Below are 12954 nucleotides of genomic sequence, written 5' to 3'. Positions count from 1 at the left end.
GTTGGCGCCAGGTGTGCACTGGGCTATGAATTTAAGAAATGGCATGAATTTGTTCATTTTTATTGCCGCTTAAGCCTTGCATCTTAAAATCCAGTGCGGTTTTACAAAGGCAAAATTAAGTTGTGTTCTCAAATTTGTGCATGTGGCTTTGAATAAAATGGACTCTAGTCCAGAATGTACAGTATATTTATGACTTATCAAGTTCTTAGGTTTTGTTAATAAAAGGGGGTATGACTAAACTGGTGGGCCACCTTCCCCTTAAATCACTGGGGAAAACCCAAAAGTTGGTTTTCGAGTGAGCAAAAGTATTTTTTCTACAACTCTGCATTTGTTCTTGTCCTACGTAAAGAGACAAATGTAGCAGAACACAAAGTACCAGAAGACAATAGAAGTACATTTGTGCCTCGAGGAATGAGTAATCCGACGTGACTAATACTTATGGCAATATACTAACACAAATGGCAATATTATGCTCGCAGGCGCATATTAGTTTTAAAGCATTTTTGCCAAAGTCGTACTTGAACATATTTTTTCCTGAAATGCTTTTTATCAAGTTTGATTGTTAACTTCTCAGTATTAATTCATTGAAATTCAGGCTTGATGATGGAAATGGAAAAGAAATATACCCAACTATTAGAGGTGACTGGAAATTGAATAAGTAGTGCTGGAAATGACAACCTTCGCAGAGGATATAAGAATGACACAAGTTCTGTATAAATCGCTATATAGCCAGTATATCAAGTATGATTATTAAATATATGTTAATCATATATTAAGTAATAAAAAGTATTTAAGTTTTATTTTTTACCGGTCAATTAATTTTGCAGTAACACAAGGACAGGTGTAGACCACATAACACCCGAAAGAAAACTAACCTATGAAAGATACTAATGGACTTCCTTTCTTTCACAATCGTTTCATTGACTCCGGGGGATGTAAATTAGCATCATAAGACTTCTTATTCTGTGAATAAGCACGCTCAGACTTCACACAAGTGATTGAGTTTTGGTATTTGTTCCAAAAAGTATCAATTTGCCGTAGCTTCCACAAAGTATTTCTCATGTTTGTTTTCAGCCTCTTAAAACTGTAAATTACTTGGCAATGATGTGGATAAGTTTGAGGATGTAATAGAAGGAATAGTTTCACAGTCCACAAACGCGGGCAATCGAAATTGTATTGTTTATCCTAATTGTTTGCGAGTTTGTGTTCAGCCATTAATGAACAAACACCTGCCTTTTAGTTATAAGGTGTTACTTTCAAATCTCATGCCCAGCTTTCCTAACTGTGACGGGTCTGACCCAAGCTTGTGTGGGTTTTCTTCTAGTACTTGGGCTTTCAATCTTTTTTCCAATAATGTACTGATTTTACAGGGATTGTCAAGTGGATTTGAAGAATGCCCGGGATCAGTGATTTCTATACCTGGTCCCTGCAAGATACTTAGAGAAAAATATTGTCTTCTAATTCTGAAAACGTGCATATAATATCTAATGGTGCTGCCAAAGTTAAGTCTCTTACGCTCTACCTTAAAATATAAGCTTTAATTCATACAACTGACCTGACTTGACTGATATTTTCAAGCAAAAATGGTGCTTCAACCTTATGTAACGAGGCGCATATAAGCTGAAGCGTATTGAATCTGATGTATATACCTATTTACATAGAAAGGTTATATTGTTAGATATTAAGTATATATTTTGTATTCTTTAGTTTTACTATTGTATCTGTTTATTCATTTATTATAGGTGCCGCCAAACTGTATTTGCTCAAGACACACCACACAAAGTGGTGTCCATATGACCCTAGTGGTTAAGAGATCCGCGAAGCGTAAATATGTAGCCAACTTTCGTTAGAATATGACAACTTAATTCCTATAAAATTTAAACTGGCAATGCCAGGCATACGGCCTGCAGGCCGAATGTGGCCTGTCTGACAATTTCATCTGGCTTGCCATCAATTTCCGAATATGCCAAAAAATAACGTGCGTATAGGTCATTTCTATCAAAGGGCAATTTTTAGTTTGTATGACGTGGTGAGTTGGTTTAGGTGTAAAACTGCATTCAATCAACTGTTAAAATAAAACCAGGTAACGCATTCAATGCCGAACAAATCTTTTCCCCCCCATTGTTTGTGAATAAATGTGTTGTTTTTAGAAAAGATCCCTTGTCATCTGTGATTATAATAAGTAGAGTAGGTTATTAATGTGGGCTGAATGGTAGTAACGCATAATACAGAGGAAAAAAAGGTAAACATTTTGAGTTCACATTCTTTTACTAATCTGCTCCACCCGAGAACAGATAGTCTGGATCTGGCCCCAGAGTCAAAATGAGTTTGACATTCCTGGCTTAAACCGTTCGTAATCTGCATAGTTTTTTGGTGTTATATTATTAATAAGAAGCACTTCTTAAGGTAAAACTCTCTTCTGTATGTAATCTATGACCCAGGAGATAGAGAAAGCATCCCCTCCACACCCACACAATCAAAAACTTCTGAGACTGTTCAATCGAGGCGCTCAATCCCCCCGACGCTACCTGCCAGTTAAGATTCTCTCTCATCTGTGACCCCGATGAGGACAAGTTGTGTGGAAAAGAGACAGAAGGACGGTGTAGGCCAGTGTGACACTGCCTTTTTGTCTATTTAAGTTCTCAGTTCTTGTCTCATACATTATTGAAGGAGTTGAGGCATATTTGAATAGATCTGGCATTGATCTGGACAGTCTGAAAAACACCCCCAAAAAAACAACAAAACCGCCTCTGAAGTGAGTGCAAGAGAGAAACTGAGCGTGCTCCCTGGCAGCTTGTCCCCAGGCGGGGCCCATAATCCTGTTTGGTTATTAAAGCATGCCGGCGGTGGATGCTCTATCTGCGGCTAATGGAGGCAGGGAGGGACAGAGAGAGGGGGATGGAGAGAAGGGAAGAAGGGTGGGGGCTGCCAGCAGTACGGGGGACCTTTGTAGTTTCGGCATGGGCTTGGGCCTGGGGGCTAGGGAGAGAAATGGGGAAAAAGGGGATGGGGTGGGTAGAGCAGCCCACACCGAGCCAAGCGCTGGAGAGAAAGCCACCCTTTTCCCTGGGGCCTCTTCGAAGGAATGTGATCCTACAGGCCCCGGGACATGTCTACGGATGTAGGCGAGGAGCAGAGCTCACAAACTAATGTAGACCGACCAAAACATACGAGCAGCAGCAGCGAACAGGAGACTACAATTGACGTGAAAACGAGACGTAGACTCGATCAAAGTGTCAGTTTCTGCGTTTTTAAAGTAAAGTCCAAAAAATAGCACAAGGATACAACAAGCGACTGATTAATTAGTCGACCAGTCACCTACTGTTGAAACGTTCCGTCGAAAAATCAGATAAGTATTGAATTTTCTTAAATTTAGCAAGAAGTAGATTCAATTATGTGAAGTATTACAAAAACATGGGAAAAACTGGTACAATGATAAATAAACATACTACGGATTAGGCACAGTCCTCAGTGGGTAGAGACAAAAATCCATAAACAAACCTATGTTAACCTATACTGTATACAATACCATCACATCTTTCAAGGATATGTCAATGCTATTTTCCAATGTTTAATAGCCTGTCAAAATGTCTCAAATGGCATACAGGGATCCCTCGGTATTTGCAGTAAATGGGGACCAGAACCACCTGGGAAGAGTGAAAATCCACAAAGTTGTGTCGCTTTTTATTTTATTTTTGGGGGGCTGTAGTTATTGTTTGACGACCTGCCCTACAGTTTGAATCCCAGACCAATGACTTAGAATATTCTTAAGTCTTAGTCGTCGTTTGGTGTCTGTTTCAACTCATTTCTGACATCCCTCGCCTCCTTTTAGGTTCTGGAGCGCGTGCAGCAGCGAGGCTTCGAGATCGCCGGCTCTTGCGGGGGAGGCGTGGACTCGTCCCAATTCAGCGAGTACGTGCTCAGGCGGGAACTGAGGAGGACGACTCAGCGAGGAGGACCCAATTCCAACAGGATAAAGCAAGAGCAATTAGACTAGAGACTCTGCTGGACTTTGCAATGTTCTGGACTCTTCAAGTTTTCTTCACTTGTTTAATTTCCTTGTCGATGTTTTTGTTTTCTTATAAAAAAAAAAAAAAATTATCCGAAGAATTGAAGAAAAAAAAATTGCATCTGCAGTGGGAAAGTTTAAATTCATGATTGCGAGGACATTTGTGATTGTCTGCCCCCTTGAAATACGATTGATAAAGCTTTATATATGTTGTGTCCCTGAATAAAGTTTGTTTTAAAACTTTACGCCTACATTAGGTTGAATATTAGTTCAAATCGGCATAACGAGCATAAAGGGTAGATGAAAGGTTGGTTGCTGAACGTGACCCGAGCCTGAACGGAAATTTGTGTCAAGCCTGAAATGTCGATCCTTACTTCGGGTTTGAGTCAGGCCAGGCTTCTCTCGAGCTGACTTTTTAAAAAAATATCCACGCTTGCCGCACGTCCATAATTGTTCTTAGTTTATTTTTGTTTGTGGAGGATTTGCGCAGTGGATTACGTCCCCCTTTTGCGCACTGCATCTTGGCCCCGTACGTCTGCGGCTTGGCGCCTCCCCGTCTGCGGGCTGCATTGCGCAAATGGGGGGTGAAATCCATTGCGCAGATCCTAAATTAATAACAATTCCAAGTGGATTTTTTTTTACTCAGCGAGAGAGAAGCCCTCCTCCTCTTAAAACAATCCTCACAAGCAAAATATGTAAAATTTGGGTTTGCTTCACGCTATGTCCCTCAAATCAACTTAATTTGTCAGGCTTGGGCTGGTTTGGTCTTCAATACCTGCCGGTCGGGTCGTGTCAGTCTGGATTTTTTTCAGGCCCGATCTTGTCTCTAGTTGTGGGTGATTTTTGCATATTCAAAGAGCCAATTGGAGATGGAGTTTTATGAAGGTTTGTTGATCTGTCTGTTTTTGGTTCATTTAAAGGGACAGTGTGTATCTTTCGACCACTGGATGTCGCTATATGGTGTAGTGCCACTAAAAACGAGTGCTAAAAAGCACAAGGAAGAATGAAAAACTTCAGAAACTCAATGTGACCCATTTTCTTTTTCATTTTTTTGTCCTGCGTTTCTGAGTTTTTTGTGTACCTGTAGCAAAAATATGGCAGACTATTTTTTGAAACATAAAAAAGACATCAATGAATTTTGAACTCTCAAGGTGACCAGAGAGAGAAGCCTCCAGATACAGTAAGAGTATTCCATTGCCCATTTTGATGCCCTCCTTGAGCCCCATCTTTTTATTAAATCTTCAAAGTTACAAAAACATCAGCTTTAAGGGTGTGGATATGAAAGAAATGCAACATGACTACCCGATAGCAACAATGATGCAATGGTGAAAACAACAAACAACAGTGCACAATGATAGTCATAATATGGAACTGGCATCCTAAGACATTTCCTTTGCATTTGTCCATTATTCAAAACAATAAACTCATCAATTATAAAAGCTTCCTTTGAGTAAGCCTCATGATGTTTAAAATAAATGCTAATTTCTTGACCTACAAGCATTTTTTTAAATGCACGTTTATATGATAGTTCATGTATTTCTTTGTTTCATTGTTTTTTATATGAAAAAATGTTTTACCACTAGAAAGCGCTAAACAATACAAACTGTCCCTTTGAGACTCAAACATTCTCATAATGTGAAGATGAGTGAATTAGAGTGGATCACCTTCTTTTCGGCAAGCCCGTGAAGGGCAAAATATAAAATTGACAGACGTTAAAATAAATTGGAATAAATCTGAAAAACACAACAAGCAAAATATCCAAAAGACTTTGGGGGAAAAAAAATCCACAAGTGCCGACCTGCGTCTACTGTATACGTGCCCTGTGATGCCCTATCCAGGTTCCTTCAAACCCAATTCAACTTGGATACGCTCCAATTCACTCACAATCCAAATGAGGACTAGTGCTATTAAAATAATGAAGGGATTTGAATCCCACTCCATTCATTTAAATGGATTTGTCCAAAATACCCGTTGACATGTCACGTGACAGATGCCGTGTGCAAGGGTTTGTGATTACGGATGGTTTTAGAAAGGTCAACTCGTGTGTTGCTTGCGGTGTTGAACGTCTCGGTTGTCACCAGAAGTAAGCTTCACTGAATATTGTGATACCAATGAAGTGTTTTGTACTTTAATAGTTTTTCAATTACATAAAGATATAAATTGAGGGCCCGTGCTATTAACCAGGCAATTATTTAAACATAATCACAGGAATGGAAAATCATACAGACTTTCAATATTTCACTGTTTTGTGTTTGTTGATCATTGATATTTCCAAGCAATTATAATGCTTGAAACATGACCGAATCAAATGTTTTTGTGCGATTTGAAAAGATTTTCATTTGTAGTACCTATTGATATGAAGTTGGATGATCAACCTACGCTCCTGAGTTTTAAGAAAAAGAGGAATGTAGCCCCCAAAAAAGGAAAACTATCAGGGAAAAGTGAAATAAATGTCAACTGAAGTTGTTATTGTGTTTGGTGTCCTTCTTTATACTGAATGTTTGTGATTAAGAAATGCTTTTCAGTGATTGGAATGTCTATGTTTTTTGTCAGAATTAATTGCATAAAGATAGGATCGAGACCAACATGTGTTTATTTATCTTAGTTTTTGTATGAACCATAGCAGTTACAATAAGTTAGAAAACGTTTTTTTTTTATTGTGCTCTATGCTATTTCCAAGTCAGTGACGTGGAGTGAGATTAGCTCAGGAGGTAGAGTGCTCGTCTTGGGATCGAGAGATCGCAGGTTCGATTCCCGGCTCCACCGTGTTATATTTCAAAGTGTACTCGGGCAAGACACTGAATAGTGCCCCCAATAAGGCTGCATGGCCGCTATTGGTGTGTGAGAGTGTGTGAGAATGGGTATGTGTGAAGTACATTGTAAAGCGTTTTGGGAGGTATTCATTGACTTGAAAAGCGCTATATAAATGCAGACCATTTACCATTTCTGTCTGGTGCGGATTGTCCGATTTAAAAGTACATTTCTCTATATTTTATTTAACATTTCATTACCAGAGCAAGACAGCAACATATCCATTCCAGCAGAGGAAAAAACGTTTTAGCGTCTTACTTTAACTTACAAATGAAGTGAATACGCTGCTCGTTTTGAGAAAAAAAGCATTAATATAAATGTAATCCTGCATAATGAAAAATGTCCATACAATAAGAACAAAAATCCTGGATGGTTTGACTTGATGTTATCATGCAAATACTCTCACTAATTTTATTGTTTGTGGCTGTGGTTTGCAACAAATCAGAATATTTGGTCTCATTATGGCCCTCTGCCGTGAGGCAAGAGAATTGCATGCCTCACTCTGCATCTGCAGACGCTCACCACTGTAATACGTACTCATTTTATTAACAACATTCATAATGTACATATGCATATTAGAAACAAATGTAGGAATAGATAAATATACCATTTAGTATATTTTTATCTTTATATTTCCATGAAGACAAGTGAGGCAGTGCCTCACCTGGCTCTCCTTAGTTTTTCAGTATAAGACAAAAGAGGTGAAACCAACATCACCCAGGCATGCATGCACTACATTGCAGGATTCACACTGGTGCACCAGTGGCTGCACGGAGGCCCTCTTTACTTAGCTGCAATGGACAGAGCCGATTTTTCCACGCAAGTCCTGTCAGATGCTCTTCCACACGATCCTCGAGGGCCTTCAAAAAAATCCAAAATGAAATCTCACACAGAGTCCTGTCATCTTGTCTTCATCCCTTATGGCAATATCGCTACTTTCTGTGGCTAGCTGCCGCTTGATGCTACGCTATGTCTCCCTTTCAGGCCTCTTATGCCCCAGATTCCACCTTTTTATTTTTTTATTTTTTTTTTTGTAGATGGAGTTGCGTTCTCCAAGGCTACAGGTGCACTAGTTTCGTGTTGCTTTCAAAGTCACAGAATAGTACTTTGAGCAGGTTACCTGTTCACAAGTTGGCTTCTATGTAAACAGGTACCGTAATCACATTCATTTTTCACAGCATATGGACTGATTGGTGTATGATGTTTTATTGCAGGGCAGGAAGAAAATCTCATACCTGTTGACGTATACATTTCCTCGTATTTTATACGTTTTTCAAATTGTGTAGGCCGTATACACGTAACAATTTTTGTACGGAAGAGAATTTTTGTTTTGTTTTTAAATACACTGCTATATATAATAAGCAACACTGAAATGACTGCAAGTAAGGAAAGAACTAAGAAGGATTCTGAAATAATTGAGTTATTCATTTGGTAAAAATTAAAAATCGTATTAACACAATTGGTCTTTATTCTACTTAGTGTGTCTTGCTGTGAGTAAATAGGTGCCGCTTTGTGTGAGTAGGGTTTATTATCGGTTAATAAGGGGAATCGCAATCATTAATACGGGGAGAAATTGGCAGAGGTTTGCAAGTATGAAATCCTACTATAGAAGTTCAAAGCTAGCATACTGCAAATGCTCAAGAATGTGATTGATTCCATAGGCTATTCCTTCACGTACCATCAACATTTTTTTAGTGCTATTCGTTTATGTTGAAATGACTACAAAGGATGGGATAAAATTATAGAAAACTGAACTTTTTTACTATTTTAGTTTTCAACCAAGTTGTTAAAAAAGCAACATTGGAGCAACCCTCTCTGCTCACTTTATACACTGAACTACTGAAAACTACTGCCACCTATTTAATCTTCTTCCTCAATTTTGTACGATGGAATCAAATGACCAGCTAAACTACCTTTGATGCCAATAGTCTGGCTTAAGCTGTTTACGTTTTGTCCGTCAATTTAAAAGAATTGCCATCTACAGGTTAAAAATAATACTGATTAGAAAACATTTTTACTCATACAAAAGTAACATTATATCTCACCTAAAAATTATTCATTGCTGAGGTTGTGCTATGTCAACTGGAGGTTGGCGTGTTGCACTTGGGCATCAAAAGGGCAACGTAGTTTGCGTTGCTAGCTGCTAGTTTTTAACCCCAAGGGTCGAACCCTAGACTGATGGTGGTTAGTGAGTTCCGAGATTCTGGCTCTCTTCACTTGTCTCCGACTGCTCTGCTCATGCTCGTTTTTACTGGCTTCTCCTGCTACGCATGCTTGCTAGCGACTTTGGCTAATTCTTAAATGGTTTCTTGTTGAACCCGTGTATTTTTACCTTCATGCACTGTAACTTTGACTTAAGTCGCTTCTTAATAAGTAATTTTGAGCCCTCATTTTTGTGCGCTGGCTAAATTTTCTTGTGCGCCGAGAATGTGCGAGCAGTGCGCAATTGCGCACGCGTGCAGCTTAGAGGGAACACTGCACATAGGCCTTAAGTACCGTATTTTCCGCACTATAGGGTGCACCGGGTTATAGGGCGCACCCCCAAAAAATAGTTTTTAGTCCTATATCTTCCATAGATAAGGCGCACCGGATTATAAGGCGCTACAATGGGAACGTCGACAAAACAGTCAGATGATTCAGTCAAACTTATTACCCCCTTAACATTCCCAAAGCTTGCAAAGAAGCAAATACGTGTCGTAGACACGTGCGGATGCGGTGTCCGTACGATGTCACTCAAATGCATCGTTTCAAATATCATTCGGAAGGTTAAAGTCTTGGGATTCAAGAAATGCCAACCATTCCTTAGTTTCTATTTTCTTTTTCGCTCACAACTTTACTGTGCATATGACAATAAACACTTGGAATTGAGTTTAATTCACTCAACTCATCACAGCAACATCAAGATCGTTCTAAAACAAGATACCGGGAAAATATAAAGCCGCATAGCTCACCTAAGTTCTCACGTTCAATAATGATACGCAACCATGGTCTTCTTACAACCGTGAGTGAAGTAAATCCAGGAGAATAAAATATTTACAAATACAGACTAATGAAACATGTTTCTTTATGGCGTACTTTAGCAAGCTTGCAATTCAGAGTCATCTTTTTCGGCCAATTGCGGGGTTTGTTTTGGCCCTCTAGCCTATCCGAGGCCCCGAATAACTTCAGCCAATAGCGATCGATTTAACTGATGATTGACACATCTTTTTCGGCCAATTGCAGGGTTTGTTTTGGCCTTCTAGCCTATCCGAGGCTCCGAATAACTTCAGCCAATAGCGATCGATTCAAATGATGATTGACACATTGGTTAGCCAATGAAACGCCGGTATATAAATCCCAGCATACACCGCGGACTACTCCACGTTCGGGGGAATATCGAGTCGGCGGCTGTTGCGTAAATTGCGAGACCTTGCGACTTAATATTGAGCCATATATAAGGCGCACTGTATTATAAGGCGCATGGTCAGCTTTTGAAAAAAATTAAGACTTTTAGGTGCGCCTTATAGTGCGGAAAATACGGTAATGCTACGTTTGAATACATCCAACCCTCAGTGACTATTTTATAGCTATGAAACATTTACTGTCACGAGGATTACCAGAACAGAGCAGGAGACCCCAGAGCGTTCGTACAATACGGGACTGAAGAGATGATCGTAGCTTGGGACGGAGCAGGTCGGATCGGAGGCAGGCAGAGAGAATCAGGTAAACAAGGCACAGGTAATCGGGAGCGTCATACGGGGTACAGATGTGAATCCTCCGACAAGGAGTTCTCCGCGTAACGCGTTTAAAAGGGGAGCATTGACCAATCAGGAAGCACATTCCAGCGCGCCACATGATTACCCCAGGTGACTCCACTTGGGTAATCATGACATTTACTGCAACTACAGCTGTGACTCGTGTTTACAAAAAATCTCAATGATAACCTCATACAGTCACACCATCATTTGAGAATATAGCCACATTTTACTCAACAAAAATGATTTTCATTTCTGCATAAAATCCATCCTCCCTTCTTTCCTCAAGAATATTTCGATTCCTCTGTCATACAGATTATTAGTGCGTTTCAGCTCCATCAAAAAGTTATTTTCTATTACCATAATGCTAATGCTAATACTAAGAGTCAAGTCTGTTCTGTCGTATTTTTCGCATAAGGTTTTATTTGATTTGAGGCTGAAAAGTCAGTTCGACAGAAGCAGTCGACACCAAGATCTTTTTCTTCCCCGTTTGGTCGTGATACTTCCATTACTGTCTTCTACCCAATTATAGTTTGTGAAAATATGACGTTTACTTAGGCCTTGTAGAAGTTTCTGCTCCGCCAACTCGAAATCTGATTGGCTAAAAAAAAAAAAAACGTTTTATTGTCACTTATTGTATGCCTCGGGGCCTGCAGAACTGATTCTGAAGGCCTCCAGGTTAATTTCTGACCCTGGCAACAAGAAATGGCTGAAATGTAATTGACAAGCTTGTACGTGCACATTTGGAAGTAGCGCAACCAGGGTAAAAAAAATGAAAGGAAGCTGACAGACAATTTTGAATCATTTAATAATTATTCATTGACAAAATATAATTAACAACAGATACTTTTTTAGGCCAGCAGAGAAAGCATTTGCAGGCCCTGACGGCCCATGACTGGCGAAACCAAATGTTTCCTTTCAACCCTTCAAACTATTGACAGCTTATACATAAGACGGTGACATTTCCTTTCACTATTTTACCACTTATTAAAGGATTCATTCGGACACAGACTGTACATAAGCAATCAAATATTTGCATTTTGGTGGAGCCTAGATGGTAGTGTGCCCGCTTTGAGACTGGGAGGTCGCTGGTTCGCGCCTCGGCCGAGACATACCTAATTGGTATAATGGCGGCGCCCTCTGTTGGCTGCGGCTGCATCGACTCGCTACAACGGGTCAGGTGTATCGACATTTCGTTCTGTGTACATTGTTACAAAGAATGACAATACAAAGGAAATTATTAATTATTATTATTATAAAGAAGTTTAATAAATTTAACTCTAAGGAAAAACGGACGGAATAGGATGGATCTTATGTCGAAGTGTCCTTGGGCAAGACACTGAATCCCTAATGCCCCCAATTAAGCAGGTCGGTGCCTTGCATGGCTGCATGGCTGCTATTGGTGTGTCAGTCTGTGTGTGAATGGGTAAGTGTGAAGCCCATTGTAAAGCGCTTTGGGAAGTCTTCATTGACTTGAAAAGCGCTATATAAATGCAGACCATTTACCATTTACCATTTTTAATGATGCTTTTTGAAAGTATAATTTCTTCATGCTACTGAAGATTAAAAAAGGAAATCGGCCTTTAATCTTTTTGAATAAATAAATAAAGCACAAATGGTTAAGCTTCATAATAGTTTTGTGGTGTGTCTCTGGCATTTTCTCTCAAGTGATTATTTGATCATCAGAAGGCGGAATAACGCCTGCAGAAAACGACTCGCGCAAGTGCAGGGTCAATGGATGGACGCGGTCAACTCGCCATTATGTTACACAAAGTCATTTTAACTATCTTTCGCCCTCCGTGTTGATCTTTAGTTTAGCTCTACAGATGTGTCCTACCTTTATTGAAAATGCCACCTTTGGCTATTTTGCACCAGCGTGATGATTATAAATGTAACCCATGGCGAGAAACGCAAAAACACTACTCTCACACCTCTCCAATGCCATTTTTCTCCTTCCCCAGCCGCCTTTCTGTCTTCCACCTGCCTCAGCCTCAGGGGCTGATTTTGAATTTTCAAGACAGTTAAGAGACACAATCTCCATAAATGTCCTTAGTTTAATACATAAGCTACAGATAAAGAAGAACTATTTTTGGTGGGAAAATTAGTTTATTGGTGTGATGAATGTTTACATAGACATTGTTATTTAAATATCTTTAGATAGCCGACACTCAGTAGGGAAATGCCTCAGGAAGTGAGGCTCACTGTTTGGATGACCAGAAGAAAATAAAATTTCACCGTTCTGCTAAAATATTAAAAAGTTAAAAATGACATGTTTAATCATTTCGATTTTTATGTAACTCAACAGACAAAATCCACAGATAGCCTCCCTGTACGTTGACTTTATATACTGGATATAAAGCATTAGGTTGACATTGACAAAAAATATAAATTATAGAGAGA

At 39.5% G+C, this 12954-nt stretch overlaps 1 protein-coding gene across 2 annotated transcripts in view; it reads left to right on the top strand.

The window, feature by feature from the left end:
* The window catches only part of kctd1 (potassium channel tetramerization domain containing 1), a 35731-nt gene extending 29255 nt beyond the window's left edge, over positions 1-6476 (top strand). For both annotated transcript variants that reach the window (XM_088338305.1, XM_088338299.1), the window contains exon 5: positions 3833-6476. In XM_088338305.1, coding sequence (XP_088194431.1) covers positions 3833-3997 — 165 coding nt within the window. In that variant the 3' untranslated portion in view covers positions 3998-6476. The remainder of the gene's footprint in view (positions 1-3832) is intronic.
* Positions 6477-12954: the final 6478 nt, after the last annotated feature.

Source organism: Urocampus carinirostris, chromosome 1 (genome assembly GCF_059441175.1).
Source record: "Urocampus carinirostris isolate Australia breed hairy pipefish chromosome 1, RoL_Ucar_1.0, whole genome shotgun sequence".
NCBI classification, from domain to species: Eukaryota; Metazoa; Chordata; class Actinopteri; order Syngnathiformes; family Syngnathidae; genus Urocampus; species Urocampus carinirostris.
The sequence above is the reverse complement of the archived record's forward strand: the minus strand, read 5'-3'. Positions and strand labels throughout refer to the sequence as shown.